The 19,821-nt window shown below is 39.8% G+C and overlaps 6 protein-coding genes across 9 annotated transcripts in view; 2 read left to right on the forward strand and 4 right to left on the reverse strand.

Moving 5' to 3' along the window:
• The first annotated feature begins 601 nt into the window (after positions 1 to 601).
• On the forward strand, positions 602 to 1,818 carry LOC111591951. The gene is made up of 2 exons (XM_023303885.2): positions 602 to 1,222; positions 1,563 to 1,818. Exons 1-2 carry the CDS (start codon positions 772 to 774, stop codon positions 1,682 to 1,684), a joined length of 573 nt encoding a protein of 190 aa, XP_023159653.1. The 5' UTR covers positions 602 to 771; the 3' UTR covers positions 1,685 to 1,818.
• LOC111591949 (probable tRNA (guanine(26)-N(2))-dimethyltransferase) lies at positions 1,809 to 3,750 on the reverse strand. The gene is made up of 3 exons (XM_023303882.2): positions 3,227 to 3,750; positions 2,090 to 3,166; positions 1,809 to 2,033 (listed from the first exon to the last, which is right to left on the reverse strand). The coding sequence occupies exons 1-3, from the start codon at positions 3,706 to 3,708 to the stop codon at positions 1,829 to 1,831; spliced, it is 1,764 nt and encodes a 587-aa protein (XP_023159650.2). The 5' UTR covers positions 3,709 to 3,750; the 3' UTR covers positions 1,809 to 1,828.
• A 345-nt stretch (positions 3,751 to 4,095) lies between these two features.
• On the forward strand, positions 4,096 to 4,887 carry LOC111591950 (peptidyl-tRNA hydrolase ICT1, mitochondrial). The gene is made up of 2 exons (XM_023303884.2): positions 4,096 to 4,343; positions 4,405 to 4,887. The coding sequence occupies exons 1-2, from the start codon at positions 4,179 to 4,181 to the stop codon at positions 4,834 to 4,836; spliced, it is 597 nt and encodes a 198-aa protein (XP_023159652.1). The 5' UTR covers positions 4,096 to 4,178; the 3' UTR covers positions 4,837 to 4,887.
• Positions 4,863 to 7,930, reverse strand: LOC111591948. Its single transcript, XM_023303881.2, has 4 exons — positions 6,862 to 7,930; positions 6,645 to 6,797; positions 5,105 to 6,056; positions 4,863 to 5,039 (listed from the first exon to the last, which is right to left on the reverse strand). The coding sequence occupies exons 1-4, from the start codon at positions 7,470 to 7,472 to the stop codon at positions 4,905 to 4,907; spliced, it is 1,851 nt and encodes a 616-aa protein (XP_023159649.2). The 5' UTR covers positions 7,473 to 7,930; the 3' UTR covers positions 4,863 to 4,904.
• Positions 7,931 to 8,224: 294 nt separating this feature from the next.
• Positions 8,225 to 13,449, reverse strand: LOC111591961. Its single transcript, XM_023303904.2, has 4 exons — positions 13,359 to 13,449; positions 11,246 to 11,393; positions 8,892 to 8,978; positions 8,225 to 8,810 (listed from the first exon to the last, which is right to left on the reverse strand). The coding sequence occupies exons 2-4, from the start codon at positions 11,322 to 11,324 to the stop codon at positions 8,239 to 8,241; spliced, it is 738 nt and encodes a 245-aa protein (XP_023159672.1). The 5' UTR covers positions 11,325 to 11,393; positions 13,359 to 13,449; the 3' UTR covers positions 8,225 to 8,238.
• A 3,276-nt stretch (positions 13,450 to 16,725) lies between these two features.
• The window catches only part of LOC111591954 (P protein), a 29,434-nt gene continuing 26,338 nt past the window's right edge, over positions 16,726 to 19,821 (reverse strand). For all 4 annotated transcript variants that reach the window (XM_023303888.2, XM_030223334.1, XM_023303889.2 and 1 more), the window contains 6 exons: positions 18,813 to 19,717; positions 18,419 to 18,748; positions 18,009 to 18,356; positions 17,798 to 17,945; positions 17,633 to 17,726; positions 16,726 to 17,007 (listed from right to left, as the gene is read on the reverse strand). In XM_023303888.2, coding sequence (XP_023159656.2) covers positions 16,923 to 17,007; positions 17,633 to 17,726; positions 17,798 to 17,945; positions 18,009 to 18,356; positions 18,419 to 18,748; positions 18,813 to 19,717 — 1,910 coding nt within the window. In that variant the 3' untranslated portion in view covers positions 16,726 to 16,922. The remainder of the gene's footprint in view (positions 17,008 to 17,632; positions 17,727 to 17,797; positions 17,946 to 18,008; positions 18,357 to 18,418; positions 18,749 to 18,812; positions 19,718 to 19,821) is intronic.

Consider the following 19,821-nt stretch of genomic DNA (forward strand, 5'->3'; position numbering starts at 1 on the left):
CGCACTTGTTGCTGCTGTTGCTGTTGCCGGCGTTGTTGGCGTTGTTTCCTGCTGTTTCCTGCTCTGTCTAGCGATTGGTGGGGCCTACTTTTGACTTTAGCGAAATTTGTAGCGGACTCCACCGTATGACATCCCCACCCACTCCTACCACTGAGCGTCCTACAATACGTGTGAGCACACTTTGATTGATCCAATTGGAATTCAACAGGTAAGTAACACATTAACATATGCAGCTAACATTTCGGATTCTATTACAGCGAAAATTAAACTAACTTATAGATGACAAAAATTAAGTAAATTGAAAGAATATATTACAAATAAAAATTAATTGATATAATTCTAAACAAAAACTTCTGTTTATTATTAAAGCCTGAGAATGTTTATTTAAAATTTGGAGATAAATTGCAAGTAATCTTCAATAGAGATGCAAAAATTGTTAAAATGTGAATGAAGTAATGCATATTTCAAGCTAGTTTTGTAAACATTTTTCTCTACACGAACACCCATGCGCTTATTGACAAAGCGTTTCCAGCACAACGAAGCAAATGCCAATTGGATTCGAATAAGCAACGAGGCACAAAGCTAGCTTTTGTACTGTTTCAGTTTTAGTTGGAAGGCATGTTTGTTGACAACACGTTTTAAGCACGGCTACGAATTTAATTTTAAAAAAATATTTGATTTATATTTTTCAAAAAAAAAAAAAATTCGCTCTAATCCGAGAGGAAAGAGTTTTCCTATCTGCTGCAAACCGGTTAACAAAAATTATTCACAATGTATATGGACAAAATGGTAAAGAACAACTCGTACGAGCCGGATCTGCGAAAGGAGGGGACATACATTTGCCCTTTTCCTCGGCCACCGGCAACGTCAAGTGTCTTCGACGAATGGCACAGCCATCTAGCGCCGTACGAGCGTCTCTTCTATCACCAGACGATGAGCTCGGTGCGCTATAGCAAACGCTTTCGCGCTAATCCCAATGTTCCAAAAGATTCGCTGGACTTTCAACTGCAATCACGCTACGACCATGGCCGTGAAACGTTCCCAGAGAATATTGACGTTGTGTTACAACGTGATACGTGTCCAGCACTGACCAGCTGGGCTGCTCACCATGGCCAGAAAGAGGTGGGCTCAATATCCCGAGTCAATGTGTTTCGCGTGTTGCGTAATACGCGTGTTGTGGCACAGAAAATGGAAGACGCACTCGGCCATCCATTGGTCATAGGTAAGGCAGTTCCAGTTTGAATGAGCACCGGTTGTTCATTAAAGAAATGTCGTTCGATTAGTCGTGAGCTTTTGCAGTGATCAAGCAAACGATTCTCACTTTGGAGTCATGAAATGTATCGGTCACTAGTTCAGTAATTGAATAGCTCGCAACGTCGAGCCAATTAATTTCGGAAAAGTGAATCATAAAGCATTCGTTAAAATGAACTAGCTAGATTCCTCGATTGGAACGCGAACGACTGAGCTCTTGCGTCAAATTTAACGAAAATTCGGCTGGAAGCTTGCTTTCATTTTCATTATTTTAACCATAAAAATGCTTTTCTTTCGTCCTTTTTTCACAGGCGGCATTAAGGAAAAGGTGCATCCATCGAGTGTTAAGCTTATATGCAGTGGTGTGCATACGCAGTTGGTCAACAATGGATTCTCGCGACAGACTTCCGATGGTAACTTCTTCCGCTATTAGACAGAGGTAGAGAAAACAGAAAGACGTTTTCAGACTTTTCGGCGTAGTCAAAAGTTTGCTAGTTTTTAAATTCTGTTTTTAAGCAATTGGCAAAACAACGAAAATACAATAAAAATTGACAGAGCAACCAATCATTAAAGCGGCTTATGCAGTCGGCGAGAGTTTCAACTGTTTTGCTGGCTGTTGCTCCTCATCGTCGTGAAACGGCTGTTCCTCCTCCTTTTCTTGTTCCTCGTGTAGCGGGTGCGCATCTTCCTGCTCCTCATTCTTCGTCGTCTGCTGGATCGCTTTGTGACGTTGTTTTTTGTTTTGGTTGCGATAACTCTTGGGCAGTTTATTGTCGCCAATCCTAGAGGTGATTGGGGCACATTAAATATAATTAAACAAAGGCAGGTGCCAACTTACATGATCGTGGCTCTTGTGCCTGGCCCCCAGTGAGGTGCCGGATTCTCCTGGAAGCGCGAGAGCGCCTGCTTGCGACTGCTGGGATTCGCCAAAGGATGCAGCTCATCGAATTCATAATCTCGTAGACAAGGCTGCGAGAGTATAGCTTGCAGGGCAGTGCCTGGTATCAAGCGATTCTCTCGCACCGGATGCCGCTTGCTCCAGCAGCGTAAAAGATCCCACAGCACCGAGGGAGGTGCGTCTGTCTTTAAGGAATTCTTGCTGGCATGCGAATAGGAGACACGATAGCCGGCATGCAGCAGGGCAGAGCGCATCTTCAACATGGGCACAATCTCCAGCTTTAGCACGCAGCAGAGCTTGTCGGGCGTGTAGTAAAGTGGTACATCTGGCAGTTCCTCCTTGACCATGGACAGGACACCCACGATGCGACGCTGCGTGCCCAATTCAGAGAGAGGCGTCGTCTGCACCGCCTGCAGCAGATCTTCAACGAACTCCATATTATGTATGGGTGCCGACCAGATGGGACCGCCCAGGTGATGCCGATGGCTGCAATGCTCGCATTGACTATTTACAGCAGGTCCGGTGGGAATGCCAAATTTAACTAGTTGCGGCTGCTCGGCGGATTTACTTCGCACTGTGCCCAACGGCTGCAGCGTGAACGTTTCACAGCCGGTGCATTGGAATAACCAGGATTGCTTGCTCATGCTATACTTACACAGAGCCTGGCTGGAGTAGACTCGCACAAAGATCCGTACGTAGAAATCAGCGGAGATGCTGAGTAGAGGTTCAATGTATTTGCCATGTCGATTTGCATGCGTTTCGATGCAGTGAAGCAGAATGCGCAGAGCCATCTCGTGGCAGCATTTCATCCGCAATGGCACAGACCCATATTTCACATAGCAGGATTCGGGTGCATTGCCAGCAAGGACAGCCATGTCCGTGGCGGTTACCAAGAGCAGGCCGCCATCTACTATGCACTGTAGAGCGCCATCTAGAAAACGATTTGGACAGCCATATGGATCTAGATCGACGGCGTCGAAACGTTGCTGTGGAGCAGTTGACAAATACATGAGTGTCCTGCAAGGGTTTACATATATTACATATAAATTAAATGTTGATTGGGATAGGGCATCTTACATGGCATCTGCATGGCTGGTCTCTATGAGATGCTCCACGCCGTTGTGTTTTACATTGGTCTTAATGGATTCCACTGCCTGTTTGGACAAATCATTTGCCACAATTTGACGTACTCCAGCAATTTCCTGGGCATAGCGAATGCTACGTAATCCAGTGGCCGCCAAGGCCTCCAGTATACGCATACCATCCTCATACTTTGTGCCTGCGGTGTAGCTAGGCGTCACAGGCGTCTCCTGCTGCCCATTGTCGTCCACTTGTTGCTTCTGTTTGCGCTGCTGCTGCTTTTTCGCCTTCTCAGCGCGCTCTTTGACCAAGCGCTGAAAATAAACGTTGAGGGCGGCAATGCTTAGATCACGATTGAACTCTTGCACGGGATTATAGAAGACATTGCCGCCGGATATAATGTTCGCATTACGTTCCGTAACGATATTTGCGTTGGGATTCGCAAGTGGCGGCTCCTGCTGCACCTCTTCTACTTCCATTGCTTGCGTTGTCAACACGTTTTTATAATAGCGATGAGCAATCGACAATAGCTTGTGGCGGCCAATCGATAAAGAAAACGATTTTATGTAAGACAATTGGCAATGCAAGCCACACAGCTGTTTGCCTAGTGCTGACATTACCGTAGCAATTTTCCGTCAGATTTTCGGGAAATTCACTATTTATTTATATCACATATTATGCACTAAACTTATTAAACTCCTTTTTAAGTAAGATTAAATAAAAAATTAATTTCAACTTTTTGTAAATAATTAACGCTTCTATGTATCTTAACCATTTGTTGCTATTAACAAGTGCAATAGTTGGCAGCTCTGACTTCTAGCCATATTTTATTTTAGCCATAAACAGCTATTTCTTATCGTTAGCACTGTTTTAATTGGTTTAGTTGGCAACACTGGCTTGTTTCTGTCGTAACAGGCGGTCTGCATTTAGTTTAATATAGATTGAAAACATGAATAAAATAACCTGTGCTTTTATAAGCGTGCTGCATCACAGCCACAAATCATATGGAAGTGCTGCCCTGCTTGGTCGTCAGTTGTCCTACAAAAGTGATTTGTCTCTAGATAAAATCTATCCAAATGCGCGTCTACAGCTTTACACTCCGCCGCCTCCACCTGTAAATATTTTTATTTACTTTGGAAATCTGTGAAAAGTTGGTAATCTCTGTATATTTACAGCCTGGTAGTGGCGACAAATTCAATGGCTATATACCCATGGATAAGCTAGAGATCAGCTACAGTCGCAGCTCCGGTCCCGGTGGCCAGCACGTGAATACCTCCAATACAAAAGTCGATGTGCGCTTCAAGCTCTCGGAGGCGCAATGGATACCAGAGAAGACTCGCGAAAAGTTACTCAAGTCGCTGGCGAACAAGCTCAACAAAGAAGGCTACTATTTTATTAAAAGCGATTTGACTCGCTCCCAGCAAATGAATCTAGCAGATGCGCTGGAGAAGCTGCGCTCGCTAATACGCGCCCAGGAGCTCGATGAGCCAGTGGCACCCAGTGAGGAAACTCTGGAGAAGCTGCGTCGCCGTCAGGAGAAGGCGGTCAGGCAGCGGCTGCAGCTGAAACGTTCACGAAGCCAGACCAAACAAGATCGTCAGACATAGACACATTTTCAGTTTCTAATTTGCCAAACAACAACTTTTGTTAAACATTAAACATTAAATATTTAAAACTAATGCTTCAGCAGCTCCTCTGAAGCGGGTGTGACTGTAAAACGTGGAACAGAAGGTACCGTAATGCGAGTACTGGTATCAATTCTCTCCGGCTGCGCTGCTCTATATGAGGGCATGCTGGAAATGCGAGCACGCTGAAAATAGACAAGAGAAGGTTTCGAATATGATTTGATGCTAGGCAGAGGAGTCGTCTTCTTACAGGAGTTTCATCAGTTGTCAAGCGCAGCGTGTGACGCCTCTCTATTGTTGATTGATGTGTCGGTGGCCTCCTCTCAGGCGGCTTTGTCAAAGATTGCGTATAGAGCTGCTCGAGTCGATGTATGGTGGCTACGCCCGGTTGCATGGAGAAACTGTGTCGTATGCTACGCGGCGACCAGGTATGCTGATATGCAGCCTCATCCAGATGCCGTAGGATATCGCCGTGATTATCCTCTTTAGCCAGATCTGCCAGCAGCTCATCAATAATAGCAGCATCTCCCCTAGACACCTTAATGTCGTGCATCCAGAATTGACGATTGCTGCGCCCAATCACTGGAGCAATCTGCTTAACCTTCAACACCAGAATGCCCATAAGGTAGATGCACAGGATATTAGAAAGAGTTAAGCACATGCTAATGCCGCCAAGGATAGCCAGCTCTGTGGCCTGGTTCTGAGAATAGGTGCGTGACTTGACCACATCTACATAGAGCGTATCGTCCTTTTCATACAGCTTGTAAATGCAGGCCAAAGCCCAGAGGAGACCAGAATTGACAGCTGGCGGCAGCAGCGAGGCCGATATGGCCACGCCCACCAGCGAACCAATATTACCGCCCAGTATGCCAATAGCAGCCGCTGCTCCAGAAGGTATGGCCGTGAAGAGGCCCACAATCAGCGAATGTAGATCACAGCGGGAGAGCATCTCCTCCGTTAATCCCTCGCCTATACCATACTTCTTATCCGTGGTGCAGACAACGAGGCCAAAGAGAAATCCCACTAAGGTGGCCAACAGTATGCCAATTAGCTCATTGCGCATGCCCAGTCGCCACAGTGAACGCTCCTTGATCACAGTGCCAAAAATGGCGGCGATAATGGGTCCCATCAAAGGAGAGATTAGCATGCTGGACGCCAAAAATATGGTACTGTCCTCTATTAGTCCGAAAGACGCCAAGATGCTGCAGAAAGAGAGGAGGACAAAGATGTGGTTAGAGAAATGTTTGAAGATGATTTGCTGGTGGAGTGTCAAGTGAATGTATGGAGTTTATAATAAGTAAAAGCTCGAGGGGATTGGCATATGGATGACAACTACTGGTCGATATTTATAGATGAAGCGGGGGTTGAAGTCAAGATTGCATATGTTCTAGCGGAGCAATGTAGAGACAATGAGAGTATCCAAAATTTACATATAGCTAATCTAACATTGCATTGGCACAAGGTAAAACCTTGAGAGGATTAGTCAGTCAATAAGATAAGATAAGATCCTATTGGATGTCTTCTGCTCGCTTATTGCAAATCAGATCAGCTATACATATATATGTATATATATATATATATATACAGAGTCTGTTATATATACAATGTAATATTGCTCTATTCAATGATATAATGCAGGAAACTGATCTGAGTCAGGTAGAAGCTCGACTCTTGAGAGGATTAGACAAGCTAATTGAGGTGCAACTTGACATGATTCGATATTTGAGAATTTTTATTCATTTGTCCAGTGATCGTTTCTCAGGATCTCCTCTCCCTTTTGATCAACTTACGCTGCCGAGACAAGGAGTATGCAAAAGTCAAAAGTGATGGCCGCATCCAGGCGAACATCTCGTACAATTTGGGCCACGTTCAGTCTGGAACGCACAGAGTTCATAAATCGATTCCAGGTGCCCTGCTTCTGGGCATTTTGATTGTTGTTGCCACTGCAATAAAAAAGTTTGTATGTGCGAGTTTTCAGTGCAACTATTTTGCCTTCACTGTACTCACTCGCTGTGCGCCGTCGGCTGCTTGTCCGTTTTTGTCGAATTCGTTTGATAAGTTTTTGAGGCAATGCAATTCATGACAGACACAGCGGAGCCCTCACGATCTCCGATGCCCCAAAGCTGCAGTGCGTCGTAGAGATTCTCGTAGATTTCATTAAGCTCTAGAGTAAATGTGATCTGATAGCTGGCGCCATCCATGCTGCGCAGCCAAAGCGCATTCGTTATTTGAAATTTGCGCAATAGCTGCTGCAGCACGTGCTCCATGGCTGAATCTAGAGGTAAGTCTAACAGCTCGGCGCGCTCAGAGACATTTGTCAGCTGCGTTGGCAAGCGACGTCTGCAATCACCCATTGCCCCGCCCCCTGTCGCGGCCACGCTAGGTGACTCAAACAAACGGAGGCTCTGCTCGTCAAAGGCAGACAATGACATGCTCAACGTTCCCGTTCCAGTATCGATTGCCGTTTCTGTGCCCGGACTACTGCCAGCATTGTTGATTCCCATGACTCCGATGGAGCCATTCATGTGGATCTGCCGCCTGTAGGCATCCTTCAGGCGCTGCTCCTCTTGGGCCGTGGGAATTGTTATTGTAAAAAACACAGCAGCCGCATCCAACATTGTATTTAAATTGTTATATTACTTAGTTCACAAATAGACATATATATACATATATACACAGACAAATACTTATATGTATGTACTTCACATCAGATCTTACGCACACCCTTTTACATATAGGTTAATCTAACTTGTTTTTTTCGTGCGCAAAAAACAAACGTTCGACAACTGCAACGATCTTCTTTGCACTGGAAACTGCAATACGTTTGGCGCCTTGTTGTTGTTCCATCTGATAACGGTTTCTCCTCACACTCTGTTAACAGCTGCGCTGTTAAGGGGCCCACACACGATGTTAACAATATGTTGAGCCGCTGCTTGCAAGTATTTGCAAAGAGAGTACTGAAATAAGCAACGACATATGGGAGTGATACAGAGCGCCGAAGTATGAAACGAAAGGTTGGAGGGTAATTGATGTCTTTATGTTAAGGGGCCCTTACACGACACAATCAAAAGTGAAGATATGAAAACGGAAGGGAGAGCTGAAAGAAGCAACGGCATTTAGATATAAATAGAATGCAGAAATATGAAACAGCAGTTGGTGTTAAGCGACCTGTTAACATACAGCACAAGTAACAGTTCTAGCTGCAGTAACATTTTAATGTTAATTTCTTTATTAGGCATTTTAATGTAATCCTTTATTCGATTTAGAATACATTATATTGTATTTGGATATATTTACAACAAAAATGCTTGTTAAACCACATATTTACACATTTTAAAAATATATATAAAACCTTTATTTATATGTCTATTATATATATACAAGCTAAGCCTCTAGACTGACATTCATGAGCTCCTTGGTGACTTCGTCTCTGCTCTTTGTGTGTTTGATGCTGTAGCCCAAGGAGTTGGTGTCTTGTTCGAGCGCAGGCGGTGGCAATTTGAAACCACTTGGAGCTTGGACCTTTAATGATCCACTTGTTGGGGGCTCTACCGTTGTGGTAGTTGAGCTGAGTGTTGCTTCTGTGGCCATTTTGTAGAGCTGTTGCAGCTGCTGCACTGCATCAGCTGGTAAAGGTGCGCGAGTGGGCAGTGTCTGCTTTGTGGCCTGCTTGTGACTGGGCTTCGACTTGGATTTTGGCTGCTGCTGAGGCTTCATGCCATTCGACCAACTCTCCAGCCAGCTGGCTGCATTGCGCTCCGTGCTGGTCATTAGCTGCTGCTGGCGTAGATGTGCTCGTTGATCGCTGGCGCTCACCTGTCGCTTATTGAACGACTGATCATCCTTGCTGGAATCACCTAAGGGACGCGTGTTCTTCTGTGGCCCCAGCTCGAGCAGCACCTGGAAATCCGCATGCTCGCCAAGACGAAAGCCGAAACCAAGACGCGAATCAGTGCCTGCATGAAGAAAGAGAGAGATAGAAACAGATGTATATCGTGAAAATAAGTCATATCTGATTTGTGCTGGTCCTTACTCACCTTTTTTAATGGGCGGTATATTGGAGTAAACTAGCGAGAGCGCCGACTGCAGCTCTTGGGGCACGATAAATCCATTCACGTTTTCAGCTGCAAAAACAAATGTTTAATTTTTATATATGAATTAAACTAGTGTATATGTATGTATATGTATATGTATGTATATATACATAATACATACATATTTGCTAACAAATTTGAATTTTTGAGGCTGACCAAATAAGAGTGATAGTACTTTCGATAATTATATCCTAGCACTGGCTTCAAATATTGACAACATATAGTACCTGAAAAATTCAATACTATTTGCCATTTAATTATAAATTATTTCGTATCTCAATGAATAAAAATTTCTTTAAAAATCTAACCAAAATTACGTTGCATTTCTTTTGTTGCACTGCCTTATGCCCAAAGCACTGCTAGCAGGACTAAGATATTTATAAGAAAGAAATGCTATTTTAAATATAATGTCATGGTAATAGCTGTAAAATACAGTTAAGAATATTTAATATTATTTTACTGTCTTTATTTTATTACACTTTCTTTTCATATCACTCTTATTTGGTCAGCTTCATTATAAAAAAAAAATAATTTTTAAAAATTTATAGTTTTTAGTCTTTATTCAAAAATAATAATTTTAATTTGAATAATATATTTAATAATATATTATACACTAAATCTTGTTAACTAATTTCAATACCAATTAATCGACGCTTAACTCTTAGTCTTAGCTCTATCGGACAGCTTGCAATACGTTTTGAAGTCCGAAGCTCGCCTTTTGTGTTGCGCAACAAAACGTTTTTATGGGCTGAGCTTTTGTTTTAGGGCTTGGTATGCTGTTTGAGTGAGGCCTGGTTTGCGGCTAAGCAGTTATACAACAATTAAAATTGGCAGCTCGCTGGCTTTTAACTCTTAAGTTTATGCCAACGAAGGTCACAAACTCTATGACTGATGCATATAGAGACAATTATATTTGGACACATAATAATATATATATATATATATATATATATATATAAATATATATAAGTCTTGCATATATATTAAAGTTGCTTTGTCTTTGACATATTTATGCGCAGAGTAGTATTAGTAAAAGAAAAACTATTTTTACTTACGCCTTAAGAAAACTTGTTATAAATAATTCAAATTATTTTGTTACTATTTTATTACTGCATTAGCCATGAGTTAAGCTCTCTCAATTCAAAGCTTTAATATGAAATTTGACACAAAACTTGCCAAGCAATTTGGCTTTATGATATATGATTCGTTTGAAATAAATGTCGTTTAGCTAACGAACTACTCATTATGGCTTATATATATTCAGAAATTTCGTCCATTACCATTTCCTCCAATATGCTAAATTCTAATTCGATCAAAAGTTCTAAAACCTCTGCAGAATGTATAAAAATGTGATTCGATTTTTTTATCTTAAAAATTCTTCAATTTTGTAGTCCCTTAACGATCTGTGAAGCTTGGCTTTTAGGCAAGTTTTTTAAATAATTTTCTAAATTTCATACAAAACTCAACTTATAAACTTAGTGCTGTCTCAGGGTCGACGATTGTTCGTTTATCTCTTCCAGCGAACTGACCTCCCTCACTGATGATAGCTTTGCACCCAACAGCTTGAGTGCCGCACACATAATTAAGGAGTGTACTTTGATCTGTTCTTAAGTATCAAATGCTCAAATGGCACTCAGGGACTATAAAACAGATGGAGATAATGAAATCAAGTTAACAGATTCAAGTAGTTCGACAAGCGACGGGCAACAAGAAGAAGAGAAATAATGAACACAAGAGACGCGCGACCTTGACACAAAGACCGGCAACAGCTTCAGCTTTAGACTGAAAATTTTTGCTTTGGTGGCCCGGTCTTTGGCTTACGCGGCTCTGGCCAGGCTAGGTCGTCGTTTCGGATCGAATCGAAGCGGGCCAGAGCAAAGTCTAGAGTTTTGGCTGCGCTTGGCTTCGTTTGGGCAGTCAAACCGGTTGTTGCGGAGGCACAAATTCAGTTTTATCGGAATAAACTGCAAAAATTTTTCACTGATTGCTGAGCTATGTAAAATGTGAATAATTCGTTCAAATTTTCAAATTTATTTGGTTTTCCTAGAAGCATTTAATGGGTGCACTTGCCTCAAAGTATCTTAGCTTTACTATGATAATTAAATTTATAAGTCTTTTTCTTATCTAAACAAATTCTAAAATCCAAATTCTTAGACACTTTTTAAAGCTTAAAAATTTGTTTTCTATTTAAAAACATTTTATTATTTAGCATACAAATTTGTACTTCAACTTTCAGTTTATAATAATTTTTTTAATAAAATTAGAAGTCAGCTTATAATTTGTGGCAGTGTACTCACATTGCAGCAGGCCAAGCAGCAGTAGAAGCAGCAGCAGCTGTTGGCTAACAGTGAGCGGCAGTTGTTTTGGCCAAAACATGATCAACAATCGAGCAATTTGTGGCTTGCATTTAGCCAAGTGGTAGAAACGCGGCGTTCAGTTAAGAAACTGTAAAAATACAATAACAATACAAATACACGCACACACACACACAGAGATAGCCAGATACAGAAACAGATTACAACATTTGGCAAATAATCATTTTTGGCTTTTTGAGTCTGTTCGCATGCGTCATACGAAAAAGTATTTCAACTATGTCTCGAGCTGCATATATTTTTTTTATTTTGGCTTTAATAAAAAGCGTCAACAAAAAACGAAGCCAAAGCAAAAGAAGAGGACAAAAAACAAACACACAGAAAATATAAAAAACGACGGCGAAAAATGTGTTTGGAAATCACTCTCACTTTTGTTCAATGCGGCTTTTGTTGTTGTCTTGTTTTTTAAAGGTTTTACCAGCGACGCGAGATACCCTAGCGGAGAGTATTGGGCATTGGAGCTGACTCTTGTGGCATTGTATATATATAATCTATGTATACTATAAATACGCTATTTAATATATATATTATATGAGTTTGCTAAATAGTTTTATATTTTGTCTCTAGAATTTCTATTCTAGCATCAGAGGTCAGAGTTTAATGCGCAAATATCGGATATTGAAGATCAGATAATAGAATTTTATGATCCTAAATCACAGATTGCAATTATAGTCGGAAACCCATTCGTTCTTCTTCTATCAGAAATCTATGAGTATGTGTTGACATCAACTTTATTTTTTTTTTATCTCTGGCAGTTTTCCTACTTTCCAGCAATTTAAAAATCAGCTGCAGCTCCATAGCAATAGATCAACTATGTAACTCGAGATGTGGCTTATAACTAAGGATTGTTATGAGCTGGCATTGTCTATAAACAAATTTTGTAGAATATTGAAGATTTCAAGAACAGATATTTTTTTGGCAGTTATCTAATTATTATTAATTTAAAATAATAATTGAAAATTATTCTAGAATAATATGTCAATTTTTGTAATTGCCATTTGATTTGCTCAAAAGCTGCTTAGCTATTTTAAATTTGGTTTATTTTTTATCTCAAGACAGGTGCTTTACTAAATTTGCTTTATTTTAAACTTGGTTTATTTTTTATCTCAAGATAGGTGCTTTACTATGTTAATTAAGTTACTCCTAAAGGAATCTGAATTCTCTTGTGATATAATGTAATTAGTTTCTCTATTATTTAGCTATCATATACCTATATATCTATCTGTCTACCTAAGATTATATAGATCATAAATTCAAAGATATTGAGTTTGAAGTTTATAAGAAAATCAAAATTTAATTTTATATTTTTTAGTTTTAAATATGTATATATTTAGATATCTATAATAGCCTATATTATATATATATATATTATATATTATATATATTTATATATATAATATTCAAATTTATTATTAATTTTCTCGTTTTCTCATTTTTCTATTTATGCTCAGAATACAAAAAAAAAAGAGAATTTAGTTGCAAAACATTTTTTAAAATTATTCTTTCTATGAGCTACTTTGTCTAGGGTATTTCGAAGTCACGACGTCTGTCATGTTACTTATTTTGAATTTTAACTATTTTATGCGGCCTTGTCTGAAACGTTGTTTTATTTTTCTTTCTTTTCTTCTTCTGTTGTCATTGTTTATTTCTGCTTGCTTTTGTTTTGGAATTTTGTAATTCTTATTTAGAAAACTTAAAGGCATTCACACACTACACTTGACTACATAATTATTGTTTGTTATGTTTATGGCTGTAAATTTGATTTACACTTATTTCAAAATTGTTGCTAATCGAAAGAGCAAATACAAATTTTTGGTAAAAAAATGAAAGCGCGCGCGTTTCTCAATTTAATTTTTGTTTTTTTCTAATTTCAATTGGTTTCCAATTTCAATTTCAATTTCGATTTCAATTTCGATTTCAATTTGGACTTCAATTCAGATTTGGGTTTGCCAAAAAGTTAAATAAATTGCCGTTTACACTAGGCCCATACAAATGGGCCTCTTAATGCCGGATTCGGTTTTACCGTTATGTTTCGTACATTTCTCTATTTTTAATGTTTGTTTTTGTATTCAATTCGTTTCGATGGGATGCAATGCGATTGGCTTGGCTGTCGGACAACCTGCGCGCTGCGCGTCTGCGTTTCAACTGAAATGGAGAGTGGAGAGACAGCGGCTCGCACTTGCAACACGCGCCAAAAGCTAAAACTGAAACTGAAGCTCGACTTGAAGCTGAGCTCCAGTTCCAGTTCCAGCTCGAGCTCAATCTCAATCTCTTAAGCTCGCAAAACATCACGTAACCGTCTATACCCCGTACTTAGCGTAGAAATGGGGAGGATCGAGAGAGTGGGTAGATTAGTTTTGTATAGAGTACATACAATTCAAATACAATAGAGATTGGAGTTCACTGAAGGAAGATCAGCGAACACAGAAGATCACAGAGCTCACAGATTAGCTATCAGAGACTAATGATCATACACACACAAGAGATATGCGATCAGTGATCATGGATCTGATATAAGGGATCAAAGATCAGAGATCAGTGATCAAAGATTGCAGATCAGTGATTAGAGTTCGGTAATGAAGGATCAATGAATAGAAATCACTGATTAATGATCAGTGAACAGAGATCAATGATCAGAGATCTGTGATCAGTTATCAGACATCAAAGATCAATGATCAGAGATCAGAGAACAATGATCAGAGATCAATGATTAATAATAAGTAATCACATATCAATGGACAGAGATCAGATTTCGGCGAGCTGTGATTAAGAGAAAACAAGTTTCATTGATTAGAGAGAGCTTCTTGCTGATCTCACAAGTCTATGCTTCATACAGGATGTCTTTAAGTCGCGCACTCTCACAAGTCATCAGGCCGCGGGCTCAATTTCGGTTTCATGAGAGAGAGCAGAGACCGGCTCTTGGTTCGAAAAATTTGGCGCACTTGCGACTCCGACACTGTGAACTGCTTCGTTGGGGCGTGGCTCATGTGAATGGTAATATATATGATATATATAAATATATATATATATATTTTATATACACACATTTGTCTCTCATCTGTGAAAGGTTTCGTTGGGCCTGTCCTGCGCTGTCTTCGCCTGTTATTTGACCGCATTTTCAAGCTTGAATTATTTATTTTGAAAATAAAAAAAAAACTGTTGGCCCAATTATATGGACAATAATGATTCATTCGAGTTAAGGTTGGCATTGATCAAGTGGTAACCGAAAAACGTTTTTTGATGAAAGTTTTTTTTTTAATTGAAATTTGAGCTGAGTGTTGCTTAATGGCAAAATAAATGTGATGTTAAGTCCACTAAAATTAATTTATATAAATAATATTTTTGTCAAAATGTGAGGCAAAAACTGATGCAGAAAATGGTATAAGTGAAAATTATCCTTCAAAAATCAATGAAGTTGTGTGGAAGGAGCAAAGAAATCTTTGTCTGAAGTTAACTTTACATACTTCAAACTGAACGAGATCTATGCATGTATATTAAATAGTCTGATATGGTATATAGATATATAGATATCATAGTATCTATATATAGTATAGATATATATCTATCTATCATCACGCTTTTCAAGTTCATTGATCGCAGTTTCCCTTGCACACACTATATATATATATACATTCAATACGAAAATTGCTTTACAGTACAGTGAAGCTCGCTGTGCTACGCACTGCTGCTCAAGATATACACACAGAAATTTGCATAACCAACTAATTAGTTGAACTAAAAGACAGACAGTGAAACCTTTGACGCCCACCTATGTACTAACGCAGCTGAACTATGCTTGAGAGCTATAGCTAAATGTTTAATTACCCTCAACAAAGTGTTATGTAATGTACACACACACATATGCATTTATGGATACTCGCAACTATTTAGCTAGCATATTGCTTTGCCTATTGAAGCGCAGCAAGTGGAGTGAAGTGCAAAGCCAGACGCAGTCGTTGCGGTCAATGCATGAATTGCAAACAATTGGCCAACAGCTTTGGGCCATAACTGACAACGCATGACCGGCTGGTGTTTATTTGCACCTCGCCCATCGAAGATACTTAAACGTTGACAATTTTACTGCACCTGCAAATGATAAACTTCAGTTAAAAATGAAGAAAGTTTTGACTTGAGTACGACAGTGTTAGGTAGCTAAATTGAATTTGTAGATGTCTGAAATTTAAAAAAAAATCTTTTTTTCAAATTTCAAATGAACAAAAAATGCTTCTTGCTTTGCGGCGTATATTAATATATTAAGTAAGCTAAGTGAGCCCAAAAAGTATTGCGTGCATTTAGGCTCAGCCAATAAATAAGTGTGGGAAACTGAACGATGCTTGGTCATTAATATATATATATATATATATATTTTTTTTTTATATATTTAGAGCTTATTAATATTTAAAAAATATATACATTTAAAATTTATTAATATGTATATTTTTATATTTTACATAAGTATTTGTTTTTAATTTTGCTTAATTTTCAACCTAACGTTTTTCTTCAAATTTTAATAAAAAGTGTTGCATACTTTTAGTCAGCTGCATATATTACTTACAGGGCTTAAGCAGCTATCACAGCTCTTCAGCATTGTTAAGTGGCGAAAAGCTGTTGTTAGGTAAACTTAGCTCAACGCCACTATTAATACAAGCGTCCCACTCTGCATGGTGTGCAGACAGTATAAGCTGTTGTGAGTGATGTTTATGAAAGAAACTGGGCAGCATTACTTAGCGCTGCGTTTGCTCGCTAAAAAGCGTTGCATACCAGCAGGCGCAAATAATAAATAAACAAAAATGATTAACAAATTGCAGATTTGTTTAAAAATAAACAGACACATAACGGCCAAGGCATTATTTATTAATTAAAATCCCGATTTTATTAAATCAACAGCAAAATTGTATTTTGCAACATTTAAAATAATTGATTTAAATTTTTATTGTTCTTCTGACTTTGTTTTTTGTGTTTTTTTGTTTTGGTTTTTTTTGTTTACAGCTAAATGTATAACAAATTAAATAACTAAATTTTACAATCAACATTTATAGCAGTTTTGTCGGAAACCAATTTCAAATTGTTATTAAATTAAGACGAGCAGCAAAATATTTCTTATTATTTCATTATTATTATTATTATTCGTACATAAGACATTTAACAATTGTTTCACAGTTCAGCGACATTTGTATAATTATTATTATTATTAATTGTATTTGTTTTCTTTGATTTTTACAATTACATTTATAATTAAATTGATCTTTCGTTTAGTTTTTAGACTACGCACTACACTAACAATGATGTGTAAAAATAAATGTGATTTTTTTAGATTTAAATTTAAATTTATATTTTATTTCTTGTCTCATAAAGTTATTGGTTTTTTTTTTAGTTTTTAGCATACTCAGAGTATGCTTTTATATAGAAATTCATTTTTTTGTTTTTGTTTCGCTCGTTTTTCTGTTCATTAGTGTCGCAAATGTTTAACATTTTGCATTTGTTTATTTTGCAGTAGGTAACGAGGTAAAGTGCGCCTTGTTCAGAAATCGTTGTCGATTTTTTTGATGTTGTTGTTGATTTAGTTGGGTGGGTTGGGGGCCTGGGAGCTGAGGGCCTTTTATCAATGCCACGCGAATAGCGAATGCGAGACGAGAAGATAGCCCGTTGTCACAATTATGCTGCCAATCATAATGGGGAAACCAACTCTGCAGATGAAAAGAGTGTAATATAAAAACATTTAGTAAGAGTTTTATTTATATCAAGTTTTAAAATGTATGTGGAATATATATTTATAAAAAATAAAATTTAGTTGTGCTATGAGGTATTTTGACATTAATTAATATATTTTTTTCTCTTTCAGGCTCTCTCAGCGCTTCTCATATGTTTTCCTTTTGCTCAGCTTTTCTCGCACACTAGTGATTCTTTCTTTCTCTTTCTCTCTCTTTCTTTGTCTTTGTTGTCTCATTCTCTCTTTTTCTCTTTCTTTTTGTCTCTTTTTTTTTCTTTTGTCTCACTGTTTCTTCTTGTCTTTTCTGGTCTACTCTCTGCCTCTCTCTCTCTCTTTTTCTCTCTCTCTCTCTTTATCTCTCTCTCTCTCTCTTACTCTCTCTCTTTCTTTCCGTCTATCTCTTTTTCTCTCCCTCTCTCTCCCTTATAGTTTCTTCCACTCTGTCAATATTTTCCCCTTTTTCTCTCATTGTTTCTCTAAATCGCTCTCTCTTTAAAGAAGTCATTTAAGCTACAGATATATTCATATGCATATAATTCTTAAGCCTTATAGTTGTATTTTTTGATTTTTGATAGTAAGTTAAAGTAATTTGTTGAACTCACTTGAAAAACTCAAGGAATGTAAATTTATAGCCATGTTGTTCGGCGACGCCAGCACAAACGACATTCGCCGAGGCACCAATCAAAGTGCCATTGCCTAGGAAAAAAGTTCATGTTTAGAGTTCCAATAGTACATATTATATATATTTGTATAGATCGCAAACTCACCGCCCAAGCAGGCGCCCAAAGCTAGAGCCCAGACCAAAGGTTGCAGAGGCAAGTTGAGAGTGCTATTTTGAGCCAGGGATATTGTGATCTTGACCATCATCGTGGTCAGCGGAATGTTGTCCACGAAGGCGGAGGCAATAGCAGATACCTATAATTTGACATACATAGATACGACTATATATATATATTTTCATATAGTTATACTACTCACCCAAAGTATAATCAATATGGCTACCATCAGACGCTGATCCTCGCCCACGCCCAGAATAATGCCCTCCGTCATATTGCCTATCCATTCGATCAGGCCCAGCTCTGTCAGAGCTTCCATTAGTATGAATAGTGCAGCAAAGAACAGTAGTGTGGACCACTCGACACGTGCTAGTATCGCCTCCAGATCCTCAATGTCTGCCAGTATAATCAAAAATATAGCACCCAATAGAGCTGTCCAGCCGAGGGACAGCCGTTGCAGTTCCGGCACCGAGTGCAAGAAGAATAAACTGATCACAAAGATCAATGCGGCGGTGCATTTGATCAGCAGCTGTTTGTTGCGAATGGGATACTATAGATTGAGAAAGATAAGTTGATTATGATAGGGCTGACTATATTGTATAACTAACTAACCTTCGCTTGCAGATTGGCCAGAGTCTGTTGATAGTTGGGCGCTGGCTCGATGACAGCGGTCATGCGTTTCTTCAGGCTGCGCTTCAAGCGATTCACCTTCTTCATCAGTGTCTGACGCACCAGCTCCTCGTCTTTGGAGTAGGCTGACAAACTGGCCGCTGCGCGTTTCCACACATGAATCTCGTGTCGCAGCTCCTCCACCTCTGGCGAATCTTTGAACTGCAGATCGCTGATGTTGCGGAACTTGAAGCGCAGCTGCAAATATGTCTGGACCATGACCAGCAGAACGCCTGGCAGCATGTGCAGCGTGAAGACAGCAAAGTTGACGCCCTGCAAGCCGAAGCAATTTACAGGGTATACAAGTGGAATTGCAAATATAGTTGGGTATGCTTACATTCTTGGATATGTAGTTATTGGAGGCAATGATAACATTGGGTGGATCGCCCACAGGTGTCAAGGCGCCGCCAATATTCGAGTAGATGACCATGCACATGAGAATCGGCACCGGATTGAGGGACATGACCTCGCAGAGGCGTATCGTAACGGGAGTCATGAGCAAGACCGTGGTCACATTGTCCAGAAAGGAAGAGAGCACAGCCGTAAAGAGACACAGGCAGTTGATCAATGGCCAAACGTGCCCGTTGGTAATCTTATAGGCATATACAGCCAGGTAGTCGAAGACACCCGTCTCGGAGAGTATGGCAACGAGTATCATCATGCCGAAGAGCAGCAGCAACGTCTCCACATCAATCCAGCCCATAATTGTGGACATCGAGGGGCGCGAGTTCAAGGCCGCCAAAATGCCCACCGACAAAGTGGAAGCAATGATCGCCGCAAAGGTGCGATTCACGATCTCCCAAATGATCATCACATAGAGCCCACAGAGCACGGCAGCTGCATAGAGCACGCCGTGTGCCTTATAGATGGGCGACTCGTCCACGTTTAGCTGCAGTGGCAGCTCGCCCTCGATGCTGCTGCTGAACTCGAAGCTGAGTCGCGTGCCATTCGACTGAGCCAGCCAGGTTGAGTCACTGGGCTTCAGCTCGAAGGTGCGCGACTTCTTCGTATCCTTGGTGGCATCGATCATCTCGAAGTACACAATGTCCAGTTGCCATGTCTGACTGGCATTCTCAGCGTATATCTCTTGGCCCAAGCCATCCAGGTAGCTGCGTGTCACCTGCACCCGTAGCACGGGCAGCGGCACACTCTCATTCAGCAGCAGTTCGTTCTCCTGCAAGCGGAAGGGCCCACGTAGACCTAGGCCAATGCGCTCTAGACTGGCTGTGGTGATGGGAAAGACTGGAAAGGAAAGAGACGAGCAAGAGATAATGTAACTGAGAGAGCAATGGAGAGAGCGGATCTTACTCTTAAGCTGTCCAAGATTTGATCAGCTCAAATTTTGA

Source organism: Drosophila hydei, unplaced genomic scaffold, assembly GCF_003285905.1.
Source record: "Drosophila hydei strain 15085-1641.00,03,60 unplaced genomic scaffold, DhydRS2 tig00000172-arrow-pilon, whole genome shotgun sequence".
Lineage (NCBI taxonomy): Eukaryota > Metazoa > Arthropoda > Insecta > Diptera > Drosophilidae > Drosophila > Drosophila hydei.

Excerpts from the sequence above, each read along its gene's own strand:
- LOC111591951 (XM_023303885.2), top strand. The coding sequence starts at position 772 with ATGTATATGGACAAAATGGTAAAGAACAACTCGTACGAGCCGGATCTG. Across the intron at positions 1,223-1,562 it reads CGGCCATCCATTGGTCATAG|GCGGCATTAAGGAAAAGGTG; the intron begins GTAAGGCAGTTC and ends CTTTTTTCACAG.
- LOC111591949 (XM_023303882.2), bottom strand. The coding sequence starts at position 3,708 with ATGGAAGTAGAAGAGGTGCAGCAGGAGCCGCCACTTGCGAATCCCAAC. Across the intron at positions 3,167-3,226 it reads ACCAGCCATGCAGATGCCAT|GACACTCATGTATTTGTCAA; the intron begins GTAAGATGCCCT and ends AAACCCTTGCAG. Across the intron at positions 2,034-2,089 it reads GGCACAAGAGCCACGATCAT|GATTGGCGACAATAAACTGC; the intron begins GTAAGTTGGCAC and ends AATCACCTCTAG.
- LOC111591950 (XM_023303884.2), top strand. The coding sequence starts at position 4,179 with ATGAATAAAATAACCTGTGCTTTTATAAGCGTGCTGCATCACAGCCAC. Across the intron at positions 4,344-4,404 it reads ACACTCCGCCGCCTCCACCT|CCTGGTAGTGGCGACAAATT; the intron begins GTAAATATTTTT and ends GTATATTTACAG.
- LOC111591948 (XM_023303881.2), bottom strand. The coding sequence starts at position 7,472 with ATGTTGGATGCGGCTGCTGTGTTTTTTACAATAACAATTCCCACGGCC. Across the intron at positions 6,798-6,861 it reads CAGCCGACGGCGCACAGCGA|TGGCAACAACAATCAAAATG; the intron begins GTGAGTACAGTG and ends TTTTTATTGCAG. Across the intron at positions 5,040-5,104 it reads TGACAACTGATGAAACTCCT|CGTGCTCGCATTTCCAGCAT; the intron begins GTAAGAAGACGA and ends GTCTATTTTCAG.
- LOC111591961 (XM_023303904.2), bottom strand. The coding sequence starts at position 11,324 with ATGTTTTGGCCAAAACAACTGCCGCTCACTGTTAGCCAACAGCTGCTG. Across the intron at positions 8,979-11,245 it reads GCTGCTTGGCCTGCTGCAAT|CTGAAAACGTGAATGGATTT; the intron begins GTGAGTACACTG and ends TTGTTTTTGCAG. Across the intron at positions 8,811-8,891 it reads TATACCGCCCATTAAAAAAG|GCACTGATTCGCGTCTTGGT; the intron begins GTGAGTAAGGAC and ends TTCTTCATGCAG.